Raw genomic sequence first — 12,500 nt, 5'->3', positions numbered from 1 at the left:
AAATCGCTCTATCACGAGTCTTACCAATTAATCATAAAATTTACAATTTCTGAGGAAAGGAGAAGAGCCACGTTATGAAAGAAAGGGAAAATTTACATTAAACGACGGAAGCGTAAATTGTTAATGCCGTGCTGAAAGAAATAAAGAAAGCCCCAATTTAGGAGTCTGTACACTGTTTATATGGTGATTGAAAACAGAGTTGTGATTGGTTGATTTAAACTACAACTTTGAATGTGATTGGTTGATTTAAACTGCAACTTTGAATGTGATTGACTTATTGAACTGTCCCAAAACAAACTGCCTGATAACAACTTGGCAAGTGAATTAGAGAAAAACAGGAGTTTTTTAAACCAATCTCAACCGAGGAAATGTAATTTTTATGATTATAGGAGAAAAGGCACAATAAAAAAGCTAATTAACAAATCGAAAATGGTTCAGCGTTGTCTGTACTCTTATCGACAACGATATTCGTCATCATAGTGGTCAAATTGTTTTGGACTCACGAGGCAGAGCCGAGTGAGTCCACAACAAATTTTGACCATTGTGATGACGAATATCGTTGTCGATAAGAGTGTTGTATGAGGCGCGGTGATTTAAACTACAACTTTGAATGTGATTCGAATGTAACCTCATGGTTAGAGTGCTCGACTCCGGATCGAGTGGTCCGGTTTCGGGTCCTGGCTGGGGACATTGTGTTGTGTTCTTGGGCATGACACTTTACTCTCACGGTGCCTCTCTCCACCCAGGTGTATAAATGGGTACCGGCGAAATGCTGGGGGTAACCCTGCGATGGACTAGCATCCCATCCGGGGGGGGGGGGGGGGGGGAGAAGAAATACTCCTAGTCGCTTCATGCTACGGAAACCGGAGATAAGCGCCGGCCTGATGGGCCTTCTGGCTCGTAAGCAGAGACTTTACCGTTACCTTATTTAACAATTATTCCATGAGCGCACGTTTGGATATGACATGATAGATAGCCAACGAGGCCCGTAGCGCCGAGTTGGCTATAAACATCTCATATCCAACAAGCGCGAGTGGAATAATTGTTTTATTAAAACGCTCGTTAATTACAGATAAATCTTCCCTACTTTATTTTGTAAATACAAGAAACTGATGCCTACAATTGATGATGTTTGTAGAATATATACATCTTATTCGTGGATTCAAATATAATACGCGCGGATATTTTGCGAGTTGCGTAGTATTTTTCCGAGCCCTGCAGGGGCGTGGAAAAATACAAGCAATGCGCAAAATGTCCGCGAGAATTATATGTTTAACCATGGAATAAGAGATTTATTATTCTACTACATAAAAGGTGTTATTTTCCTTCAATTTCATTTGGTAGGAGTGTTAAAAAAAAAAGCATAATCTTTTCTTCAGGGGAGTGCGAACGATGTAAACAGCACAAAAAGCCAGCTAAATGTCCTTTACTTGATTGGCTAAACGAAAGACGAGTGCCAAGCGATGACAGGCTTAATTCTCAGGCTTTGCATAGTGATGAAAACAATTTCCTTCATTGAAAAATTCCCGTTCCGTCCGTATATGCTCTGTTCTAAACCGGTCAAACCGGGACACTTCAGTGTATTACCGTCTCATACTTTGCGGGTTCTCTTGACCAAATATGGTAAAATGTTGTAATTTTGGAATAATAAAGTATATTCGCTTTTATTAAATTCTCAACCTCGGATAATGCATTTCGCGTGCTCTGATTGGTTCACTCAATCTCGGTTATCAGCTCATATACCTTGGTTTGACCTTATATGGTAAATGATTGCGTTAAGCGTTGCTAAACTAAAAATGTTTTCGTCGGAATGCCAAATTTCTCTTTGAATAAAGCCAAAAAGGAGAAAAAAAACTTTTTTGTGGAAAGTTTGGATCAATTCCGACGTTTAGAAGTACGCGAAAAGGCAAGAAACGTTTTTGTGATGAGCCTGCGTCTGTCTGACAACAAGGTATTACACAACATCGCATCAGTTCTCATCAAGTTTTTTTCGATTTCGCTCGGATTTGCTCGCTTTTCCCGCTCGTATTTAGTACTTCCAAATTTTTGGAGTTGAAGGAATTTAATAAAACAATTATTCCATTCGCGCTTGTTGGATATGAGACTGGTTATAGCCAACTCGGCGCTACGCGCCTCGTTGGCTATTTACCATCTCATATCCAACGCGCGCTTATGGAATAATTGTTAAATATACAATGATGGCTAAGCCAATCAAAACACTAGAAATGCATTATCCAATGATCAAGTTTTTGATAAATAGATTTAGCCAAGCCTGAAAGCGGAGCTCCCCTATTGTTTATTCTTACAATTCTCAGTTTTCACATGACGTCACGACCGCCACGTTGGTGCCCCAAACAAAGAAAAGGCGGCCATGTTGGTGCCCCGACCAAATCCTCCGGGAATTTAACTCTATTATTACGCAAATGCTTCCTTTTGTTTTCGTCGAAAAACATGGCTCGAAAAAACATTCTCGATTTTACGCCAAAAACTGATTTGCAATGCAAAATTTCTTTGAAAACAGGAATGCAAAGCAGGTTGTGACGTATAATCGAGAATAGACCTATGCCCCTCACATCACGGTTTTGGGTCCAACTTACTGCTAATTCTATTACAGTTACGCGATTGACTGGGAACCAAATCACGGTCGCATCCGAGTGATGTTGGAAAGAGCGGTAAAGTGGTATGTACTTTGAAGGTGGATCCCATGTACAGCCATGGTCTAGGACAGGTTCAACTACTTGACAGTGGAAGGAAGCTCTGACCACAGAGGGATACAACAGCTTCAGGTTAGGCATGATTTGTTAGCACACATTAGTCAAATTTATAGGAGACACGGGTCATCGACAGGAACTTGTTTGGGGAAAAAACTGCGATGAACCTACAACTACCATGGATAATTCGTCTGAACGGAAAACCTATCTGTATTTCTAAAATACTGGCAATCATGAATTCATGACTCGTTTCATCCAGCAGTCCTTCATCATGCTACGCAGACGTGTTTCTGGTTATCGTTTCTGTCCACCAAGAAGTAACTACTTTTCGGTGGGGAGAAAGGACAACGGGAAATACGTCTGCCAGGGAGGCTAGCAGTCCTCTTGCAGTTACAGATATCCCTCCGTCGAGTGTTGAAGCACGACGAGGCGTGCTAAACATTATCGCCCAGAATTTGTCTTTACAGGTTATGGTCCGTACCCACAGGAACGAGTATGGTTGTGCTCGGGTTGAGGAGAGAAAGCACTGACATTTGACATCAACTGGATGATAATATAAATATCTAAATTCTGATCTTTTTTGGCCTAGGCAAATCCGAGAAAATGGTTGCGGTCATCTCGCAGTTACAAAAATTCGCCACCAAGCAGCTGGCAACCGAAATATTATCTAGCTACGACAAATGGAACGCTTGATTTTGTAATGATGTGACTGGTCACTGACCCCACCCACTTAATGCGCTGGCTATTTTGAGGTCGTTATGAGTCAGTTCTCTGATAAGGACCATACAGCGCGAGCCGTCTCGCATATCATCTGCCGGGCCCAGTTGTTCAAAGCCTGATTAAGGGAATCCTGAATTACTGGAAACTTATCTTTCAGTTTATTAAGCAATCAAAAACGTTTCCACGAAATTTTAGCCTTTTAAGTTTGAAGAACATTCGGATAACAGCCGACCGTCAAATGAAAGAAGTCCAAGTGCTGAAAAAGATGAACACCAAACCTGAAGTGTGTACACGTGGAGTTAAATAAAGTGAATTTTTCCATTATAGGGCAGCGGAGCAACCAGAAGCATCAACAGCCTGGATTACGAACCTCCAAGAGCTTTCAGTATTCAGTGAAAGTAAACCCTTATCCTTTCGACAAAGAATTATAGTAAGATGAAGACAAGTCACACTTTTTACAAAAACGGTTTTTAATGCTTGAAAGCTCATCAAGTTTTTACAAACCTCGTTTATCTTTCTCGATTGACAATATTATTTACAACGATGAATTTTTTTTTTGTTACACGTAATTTAACGTTCATTTCTTCCTCTGCATACAATAAAATTATTGACCGTATTTTATATTATTTGTAGACTTCTGGAAGCGTATTATTTTTACTGATCTGAACACAAGCTCATGTACAAACGAAAACTCCGTTGGAATATCGGCTTGCTGGGACTAATGGTAAGCAGTAACTTCCAAATGAAAAAATCTGCCCGGACAGCTGTCAGTTGATACCATTGTAACGATATAGGCCACAATGGAAAGTTAATAACACGCATTTCCCTTTTTGGTAATACTGTTGAAAATTGTCCTGAAACTTCGGTCGATTAAAAAAATTTCTGGGGGACGGGGTGGTAAAAGCCGCCTACAGGGTTGTAGCAATTGTCGTGTTGTTCGACCGTCTTATAAAAAGTAGGAAAAATATAAATATTAGCCCTAGTACCTCATTATACAGTTAACTTAAACGTTTGCCAGTTTGAGGAAACTCGAGCCAAAAAATTGGAAATTCGAGACGAATTAATTAAACTGTCACCAAGAATTGAACGCAAATTTGTCGAACTGAAAAATTAAAGAAAAATAGTAAAACTTCCAGCCTCTCAGGCAGTATTCTAAATATCTATAAAAAATATACTCTTGATATTTTGTATCTAAATTGAATTATTTAATCGAAACAACCGTTCCGCTTGTTGCTTTTGAAGCAACGAGATGCAAATTTTACAGCGATGCAACAGATTTTCTCTTGGTGTCTAAACAATCCGCAATGAGGCGAAGATGATTCAAAAGTTGTCAAGAGTTGAGAGTTTTGCCATGGAAGCGCCAGCACAGTCTTTCGCCCGACAAAATTTTTACCCAGCGAACATTTGCTTCCAACCAAAGAGAAACAGGAATTCGGGCGTTAGGTCAAACAGATTGACGTGTATGAAAATAGCTGTTGACATCCCTTGAAATTTGAATCAATTGAGCCTTGAGGGTTTGAAACTTTGCCTGTTTTGCATTGGTCACGAAAATAAAATCGTTTGAGCGTATTCTTGATCAGCGAAATAATTTTAGCATTGATGAAATAAAGTTAACAAAATGAAATAAAAGTTAACAAAATGAAATAAATCAAAAGCTTGTATTCTTTTCCCCCAGCAATGGTTATTGGAATGCATTTAGAACTAACACAGGCTCATTGTTCTGAAGTGTTTAGAGGCAGGTTTCGCGGAAGTCTGGGCTTTTCTCGGGGTCACAATTTGCTCTGTATCTTGAGGGCCGAATGGTTTTCAAACTCCACAATCATTTTGCCATTTGTTATCTTAAAACACCTTAAAAGACTAGCCTATCAAAGCCAGCCATTGGAGTTTTGTAACTGATTGTTTTTCGAGTCCGAACAAATTCCGCCCTTCCAATTATCAATCAGCCATGGATTGTTGAAAGGTCGGTCACACATTCCACTAAATCAATCACAAATAAATATTCAAGTGCTACCATAATTTATCCGCTGGATAGTGATTTATTCACTTAATATTGATAATTCTGCTTGTTATACGACAAGTGAAGAGCCCAAGTCAGTAGCCCTCGTGTTCTAAACGCGACTCTTCCTTGCAAATCATTCGTGCATAAAGGCAAACTCTTTCCCTGGAATAATTTTCGTCATTTGTCCCAATCATAGTCTGCTTCACAACCTCTGCCCCCCCCCCCTCCTTAAAAATGCTCTTTGATTGGCACATGATGTGGTCCATAACCGAGCAAAAGGTGGGAGAATGAAATCAAATTTGTGTTGACGTCATAAGTATTTGCTTTTGCTGTTCATTACGCGAAAATACACATTCATTGCGTGAAATGACGACCAATAGCGCGAAGATACATTCATGAGCGAGAAAAAACGAACAATTGCACGTAACTCAGATTCAATAACGATTTTTGCATTTTTGTTAACATTCAATAACATTCTTAGGCATTCTTATGCGTCATTCGGCATACAAAAGGGAAAATATACTTTCATTTGCGCTAACATTCAAGTCATTAACATCATCTTGAAAATCAATAGAGAAACATGAAAGTGTATAAACCATTCATTAACATCTTCGTTACACTGTTTGAAGTTCATTAGCATTCCTGGACGGCGTTAGTGAGAACAAGACAAACATTAATGCGCTTGTACAAACGATAGCGCGTTCTTTGCATTCAATGTACAAACATCGATTTTCAATTGAACAATAACAAATTTGGCAATTATTTTCTTATGAATTTTAGCTTACCCTGTTCCCAACTTTAATTAACCGTGGCTTTTAAAAAAGGTTTTCAAAGCAACATAACATCTCAAGAAAACTGCAGAGAATTATCTCAATGCCTCAAAATGTGGAATTTCTCCTCTAAAGACTTCCTACTTTTTTGAAAAAGTCAGATTGTGAGAAGTGAGGCCCTCTGCGTCAAAAAATGTTACACCTTCGAGTAAAGTTATCTTAAACTAATTATGAAACTGGAACATCTTTTCTTGCTAGAAACGTAGCGTTCGTGGAGCCGTACCCACCCCACTCCCGAGGAAAAAAAAAAAGTTATTTTCTCGTGGGCATAGGGATGGTTACCCCTACAATGTAGGTTAAATTACAGGGACACTTTGCGACTGATGATGTGGATCAATCTATTTCACTCCTCCGGCCCCCTTAATGTTGATTTTCTGTACTGTTCGTCCTAAAGTGTCTTTGTAACAGTATGCTTTTGGTAACAATATTGTTATCGCTCGGTTTACATATAAACGTTTTTTTTCCGTATTTTCGTTGTTGTTGTGTTTTTTTTTACCGTCTTAAGGAATTTTGTCCCCATTGTGAGCTACTAGAAACGAATTACTAAGGAGTGCGTGTTCTTCAGGCACACAAATTATGTCTCTTTGTGGAAAACAGACGCATGTAATTGTATATTATTGTTTAGTTTGCTTTCGTGGCGTTTCGGTGTCATTAAACAATGTGAGACTGCGATGCTAGACCGTGGTTTTCATTGTAGTGCTGAAAATCTCAAGCCAAAGTAATTTTAATTAGGAAGAACGATATTTATTTTATTTTTAGCACGGATGACTCTCGGGAATATTCGAATTTCCGTAAAGCTCCGAACCTATTTCCCGACTACTGCCCTAGTCATTTTCTATAAATTCACGTCTCTTACGGACGGTGCCGACCTCAGGACGTGCCCATCTTCAAAAAAAAACCCGTCAATAAATCCTAAAGTGTAGTTTTGCGCCTCCGGTGTGTGATTATGCAGGAAATGTAGATCTTAGCAAGTGTTATTGAAATCCGAAAAGAAAATCGGCGGTAAACCAACTGCATTTTTCAAAGGTAATTCATGAATAATATTTGTAAAAAGCTGTTAAAATACAAAGCAATGGATGGCGTGTCTCTCTCAGCGAGTTGAAACCTTAATTATCTCTCAAAATGATGCATGGTTACCCCCATTTTCTTTTTGAATACCAAGAGTACTTACTAAGATCTACTTTCTCCGCATATTTTTAAACCGCGCAAAAATATCCCTGTATTAGTGAGCAATCAGCGGATAGGAAATGCCGAGCTAATCTGTGAGATGCGCAGAACGTATTGCGCAATAACAATAGGTAGGCACCGGGGGGTCCTTAAGTAGCAGTCTGAGACAGAGACAGCCAAACGAGCCAATCATAACGCACAAGAGCCAATGCGCGGGGAAAATGAACTCTTACAAGTCGATTTACAAGTGCATGAATGGTGTTAACTTTTAGCTGTCATGATTGGATACAAAAAATTTGACCACGTGGATTTTTTGAGGCTAATCACTTCACTTGAGCGATTTTGGCTTGCTTGGAGTTTACCTAGCATACCGTAATGAGAAAGTTTTCAATAGTTAAGATACAGCTCACATCATTCAAGCTAACCTTCGGGGCTTTTTCTCGTTTCTTTTTTGTTGTCCTCAGAAAAATGAAGACTTGCTGAAGGAGTTGAAAGCGAAACAGTGAGCGAATGTAAGAAGGCACCTGTATCAAACAAAGACTTGCCTGGCGATGTTTTGTTAGTTGTCTCGATAGCAGACTCGCGTTGTTTAAGAAAGTTAATATAGAGACTACGTACGACGGCGACGCCGACAAAAACGTCACCTCAAAATATAACTCTGCTCAGTCTTATGTCTTTTGTGATGACTCCATTTCGCTCAACGTTTTACAGTGTGGGCGAAGTATCCTAAAAACAACTTGGTACGAGCAGTTTCAGAGTTAAAAATTACATATAGAGTGAAAGGTTTGTATTTGTACGTTCACGTTGTCGTAAAAACCTATAAGTTGGTGATTTCACTTCGTTGTTGTGCAGAGTACAGCAAGCACGTGTGCTAAAATACGTGAAGCCCCAGGGTTTTCAACTGTTTTGTAAAGTAGCGGACATACTTCGGAAAGCACCGGACGTGAATGTTTTCTTGGCGCCGTAAGGCGCCTCGCGAGCGCGGAAGGCGCAAGCGCCTAGTGGGGTCTGGGGCATGCTCCCCCAGGAAATTTTTAAAATAGAATACTCAGAAACGCCATTTCCAGCGTTTCTGGAACCAAGGAAACAGTTTCCTAGGCAATGCTGGCGCTCACTAAAATTCTCTTTAAAAAGTAAATTACTGAATGAAAATGGTCAGTTGGTAGGGGGAGGGGGAGGGAGAATGGCAACAACAGAATTTTCATTGTCTTATCATTGCGAATTTATTTGATTTTCAAAAAAGGTGTTTGGTAACTTGGGTTGTAGTCCATTCATCAAGAGTGTAGTCTATTCATCAAGGTCCGAGCCAAAAGCTGAATCATCACTGTCTGTGTCACAGACCAATAAATATCCCGCCGCTCAATAAGCAAAGAAAAAAGAGTTATATGGCCGTTTTGAAGAATGTAATTGATTATTCTGTTATCCTCTAGTCAGTATGTTCATGAGATGCCTTAGTAAGAAAAATATATAATACAGTAGTAAAAAAAAAAAATCGCCAATATTGATCTCAAAGTACTGGACGTGGAATGGCAAACGACCGGACGAAACGTCCGGCCTCCGGCCTCAAATGAAAACCCTGGTGAAGCCCGATTATTTTTCCTCTTGTAACTTATGATATTCTTATACAATACAATACAATACAATACATACTTAATTGACCGCTCCCCATAGGGGCTTTTCAGAGCCAATGAAACACAATCAACGAAACAACAGAACACAACAGCTACAACTGTTAAGAATCCCAACTGGCCGGAGGCAAACCAGTTGGCTATTTACAAGTGCAGCTGGGAAGTTGAACCAGGGACAACCAGGAACAAATTCAACGAGTGGTCAGAGCGGGTCTTGAACCCGGGATCTCCGGATCTCAAGGCAAGCGCCCTAACCACTGGGCCACACTGCCTTGTTTTGTGGCCCCGGTTCTCGTTGACGACCGCGTCGCACCGCGTCGCAGATCTCAGTTTAAAAAGTCCCAATTACGAATCGTGCAATTTTGAGAACTTTCAAAACATCCCGAAATGCACTCGCGTTCATACGATTTCCTATATTTGCATCATGTACTGGTTATAACGATAACGGTGTCTGTCTTTTTTGCATGCAGCAAGAAACAGCCGTAGTCATTGAGGAATGTAAAACATCCATCTCAAGTCTTGAACACTGCAAAGCTTTGTTACAGGATGAAATCAGCCGCCTTCAGGACTTTGCCAATGAGACAACGCAAGACTTCATAAAACAGCAAGCCATGAAACAAAAAAAACCAACAACTCGAGGGGGCTATCAGACAATGGTGAACAATTTGTTGTTGTTGTCACGGTTGTTGTTGTTGTTGTTATTATTATTATTATTATTATTATTATTACGTAGTTTTTGTTTTTTCCTGGCGTTGCTACTGCTTATTAACATTATTTTTCAATTTTTGTGTGAGAGTCATGCCTCCTTTTGTTTTGTTTTTAAATAGTTTTTAATTTTCTTTTCATTGTGTTGTTGTCGCTGAGCAAAATGTGAACCCCGTTTAATGAAGTGGCAGGGTATGACATTGTGGCACACAGAGGCTTGCATTGGGTGGAAATTGAGTTTGCGCCATGAGTGTTGATAGTATAGGCCTAAGAAAATCCATTTTGGTTCAGAGTTCTCCGAGTTACATTTTATACATTTTCATTTTACCTCACCATGATGACAAAATCCTAATAACGATGTCAACGTCTCAAAAAGGGTAACAATACCTCAGATTATTTCGGCAACAACAACATAAAGTAATCCCGATTAAATTCGGCAAGATGACACAACCGGGATCTGGGGGAAGGTGCGTTTTACATTTCTCTAAAATTTGTTTGTAGGCCTCTGATAAACGATGTACAATTCTCAAATTTGAGGTTTCGTGGAGGAACGCGAGTACTAGACGATTTTTCTGTCGACAGCTTCGTTTATACCAATTTATTTCCCAAACAGTAGATAAGCTATTCACAGGTGGAAACGACTTTGATCAGCAAACTTCTACAGCCAAGTTGACACGGTTGAACTCGGGCTTAAGGTCCCTGTGGATGTTTGCTAATAATAGTAGGATTGTCCATTTACGAGCATAAGTTTCTCTCTTTCCTCCATAAGCAGAAACTGAGAAGGAATTGTCTCGAAGGATCCAGGGCTCGTTTTTAGATGTAATGAATTGCATAGCAGATTAGGTTGACCTGATGCGCAGCGGATTGACATGCAAGTTTTTTCATCTCAAGGTTTGCCGAGGCCACAGAGTTGTACAGTACCCTAGGAGGTGTCCATGTACAGAGTATTCAAAGAGACTGTGTTGTGTTGGAGATACCCAGTGATGCACAACCCGGACTGGATGAACTTGGCACCCCTCTTATCTTGAATATCGAATTTAAATTGGAAGGAGGGAGACAGGCCGTGTTCGCGGGAGCAAAGGTAGTAGGCCGAAAATCTCTGTCCCTGTGGGCTATTTGCATATTATATTATAAGCTTAATAATGCACGCATTTTGATTGGTTCTCACCTATGATCTATAGCATCATCATTCTTTATCATATAAATTCCATGTTGCCGTGCGTCTATTCAGTAATTAGTGAGCTTAAGCACGCGCGTTTTTGAGACGCGGACGGCAACCGGAAGTGAGCTGTTTTCTCTTTTAAGTTGTCTTTACACAACCACATTTACATTGCCAAGTACCTTTTCTCCATTAGAGATGATTAGTGTAAAAATGTGGGAGAAACCACTGTCCTGGAACGCGAAATGTTCTTTTCCGGTTGCCGTCCGCGTCTCAAAAACGATCGTGCTTAAGCTCCCTAATAAATCACAGAAGACGTCAAAATGTTTTAAGAACTTCGGTGCCGCCACTTTTTTGTTCTTGCCACATTTTAATTTGTCTTGACACTACCATATTTATACTGCTAAGTATCTTTTGACTATTCGCTACTTTGCCATTCCCATAATGCAATACGCTTTGGGGGAGGGGGGGGGGGGGGGGTTCATTGAAACAAAAGCAATACAAATCATTTACTCTTGGTACTGTATCATGCTTAATTTGCACTAGATATCCATTGTTTTAATGGAAAACTCCCCAAAATGAACTGTTCTGTGGGATTTGTGAAAATAGCGAATTAGAGACAATCAGTTTAAAAATCTGAGAGAGCCCGCTGTCCTGGCGGTAAACATCGGTGGCTCAAAAACTTCTCCTGCTTAAGCCCCCTACTACTGAACAGACGCACGGCAGCATGGAATCTATTTGTTAAATGGCGTCATTTTACAACCAAAGGCTCTATCATTTATAGGTTTCTGCTCTCCTACATCCCTTTTCTCGAACATCCTTTAAATTCTCGGGTGGGACAATTCCCTCTGTATCTTAAAATCAAAGTGTTTTTAAATCGTCAAACGCCACAATCCTTTTTCTGTTTCTTTATTTTGAAAACTCATTAAAAGACCAGTCCTCTCAACGAGTAATGCTGTGCCTATTCCAGACTGCTATTTTCATTGGCTACAGGGTCTCCCCTGAAAACAGTTGTATGCCAATTTAGTGAATGGCTCTTTCGGAGTGAAACTCTCAAGAAAAGGGCCCCTGGGAACAAAGAGACAATTGGTGATAATTTGCCTGACAATAGTAGCCTCAGGAAGTATTCTGGTCTATGCTGGAAGATGTATGAAATTCATGAAATTACAACGACGGATTTTCTTTTTTTTTTCTAAGGTTTTTTGCAAAGCCTTGACTGCTTTATCATGCTTCGTTTAAAACGCAAAAGTTTGTTCCATAAACTAGGGTGATCTTTCGGCACTTATGGTCGTGGAAGTAAATTCCGCCATCATTCAAATAGTCTATCAGTGGGGAACATTGAGGAGCTTTAACACAAAGACGCGCTATAAAAGGGGTCGCCTCACGCAACGCTTTCGTCTGAGAAGTCCATTCAAGCAAGACTGATAGCCCAAAAACAAAACAACCAATCAGATTCCAGGGCTTGGTTAAGGCAACCAATCAAATTGCAGGAAAATGAGACAAAGAAAACCATTCCCAACTGGATCAATAAAATATTGGTACTGACTAAAATCCAAAAATCCTGTATTTTAGCGATTAAAT

General features: G+C 40.0%; 1 protein-coding gene and 1 pseudogene across 1 annotated transcript in view; both read left to right on the top strand.

Moving 5' to 3' along the window:
- The window catches only part of LOC137968772 (myosin heavy chain, clone 203-like), a 32,636-nt pseudogene extending 28,809 nt beyond the window's left edge, over positions 1 to 3,827 (top strand).
- Positions 3,828 to 9,519: 5,692 nt separating this feature from the next.
- The window catches only part of LOC137968771 (uncharacterized), a 12,313-nt gene continuing 9,332 nt past the window's right edge, over positions 9,520 to 12,500 (top strand). Inside the window, exons 1-2 of the mRNA XM_068815263.1 lie at positions 9,520 to 9,737; positions 10,652 to 10,841. Of these exons, the coding sequence (XP_068671364.1) occupies positions 9,520 to 9,737; positions 10,652 to 10,841 (408 nt within the window). The remainder of the gene's footprint in view (positions 9,738 to 10,651; positions 10,842 to 12,500) is intronic.

The sequence above is a fragment of the Montipora foliosa genome, chromosome 8 (genome assembly GCF_036669935.1).
Source record: "Montipora foliosa isolate CH-2021 chromosome 8, ASM3666993v2, whole genome shotgun sequence".
Lineage (NCBI taxonomy): Eukaryota > Metazoa > Cnidaria > Anthozoa > Scleractinia > Acroporidae > Montipora > Montipora foliosa.
The sequence above is the reverse complement of the archived record's forward strand: the minus strand, read 5'-3'. Positions and strand labels throughout refer to the sequence as shown.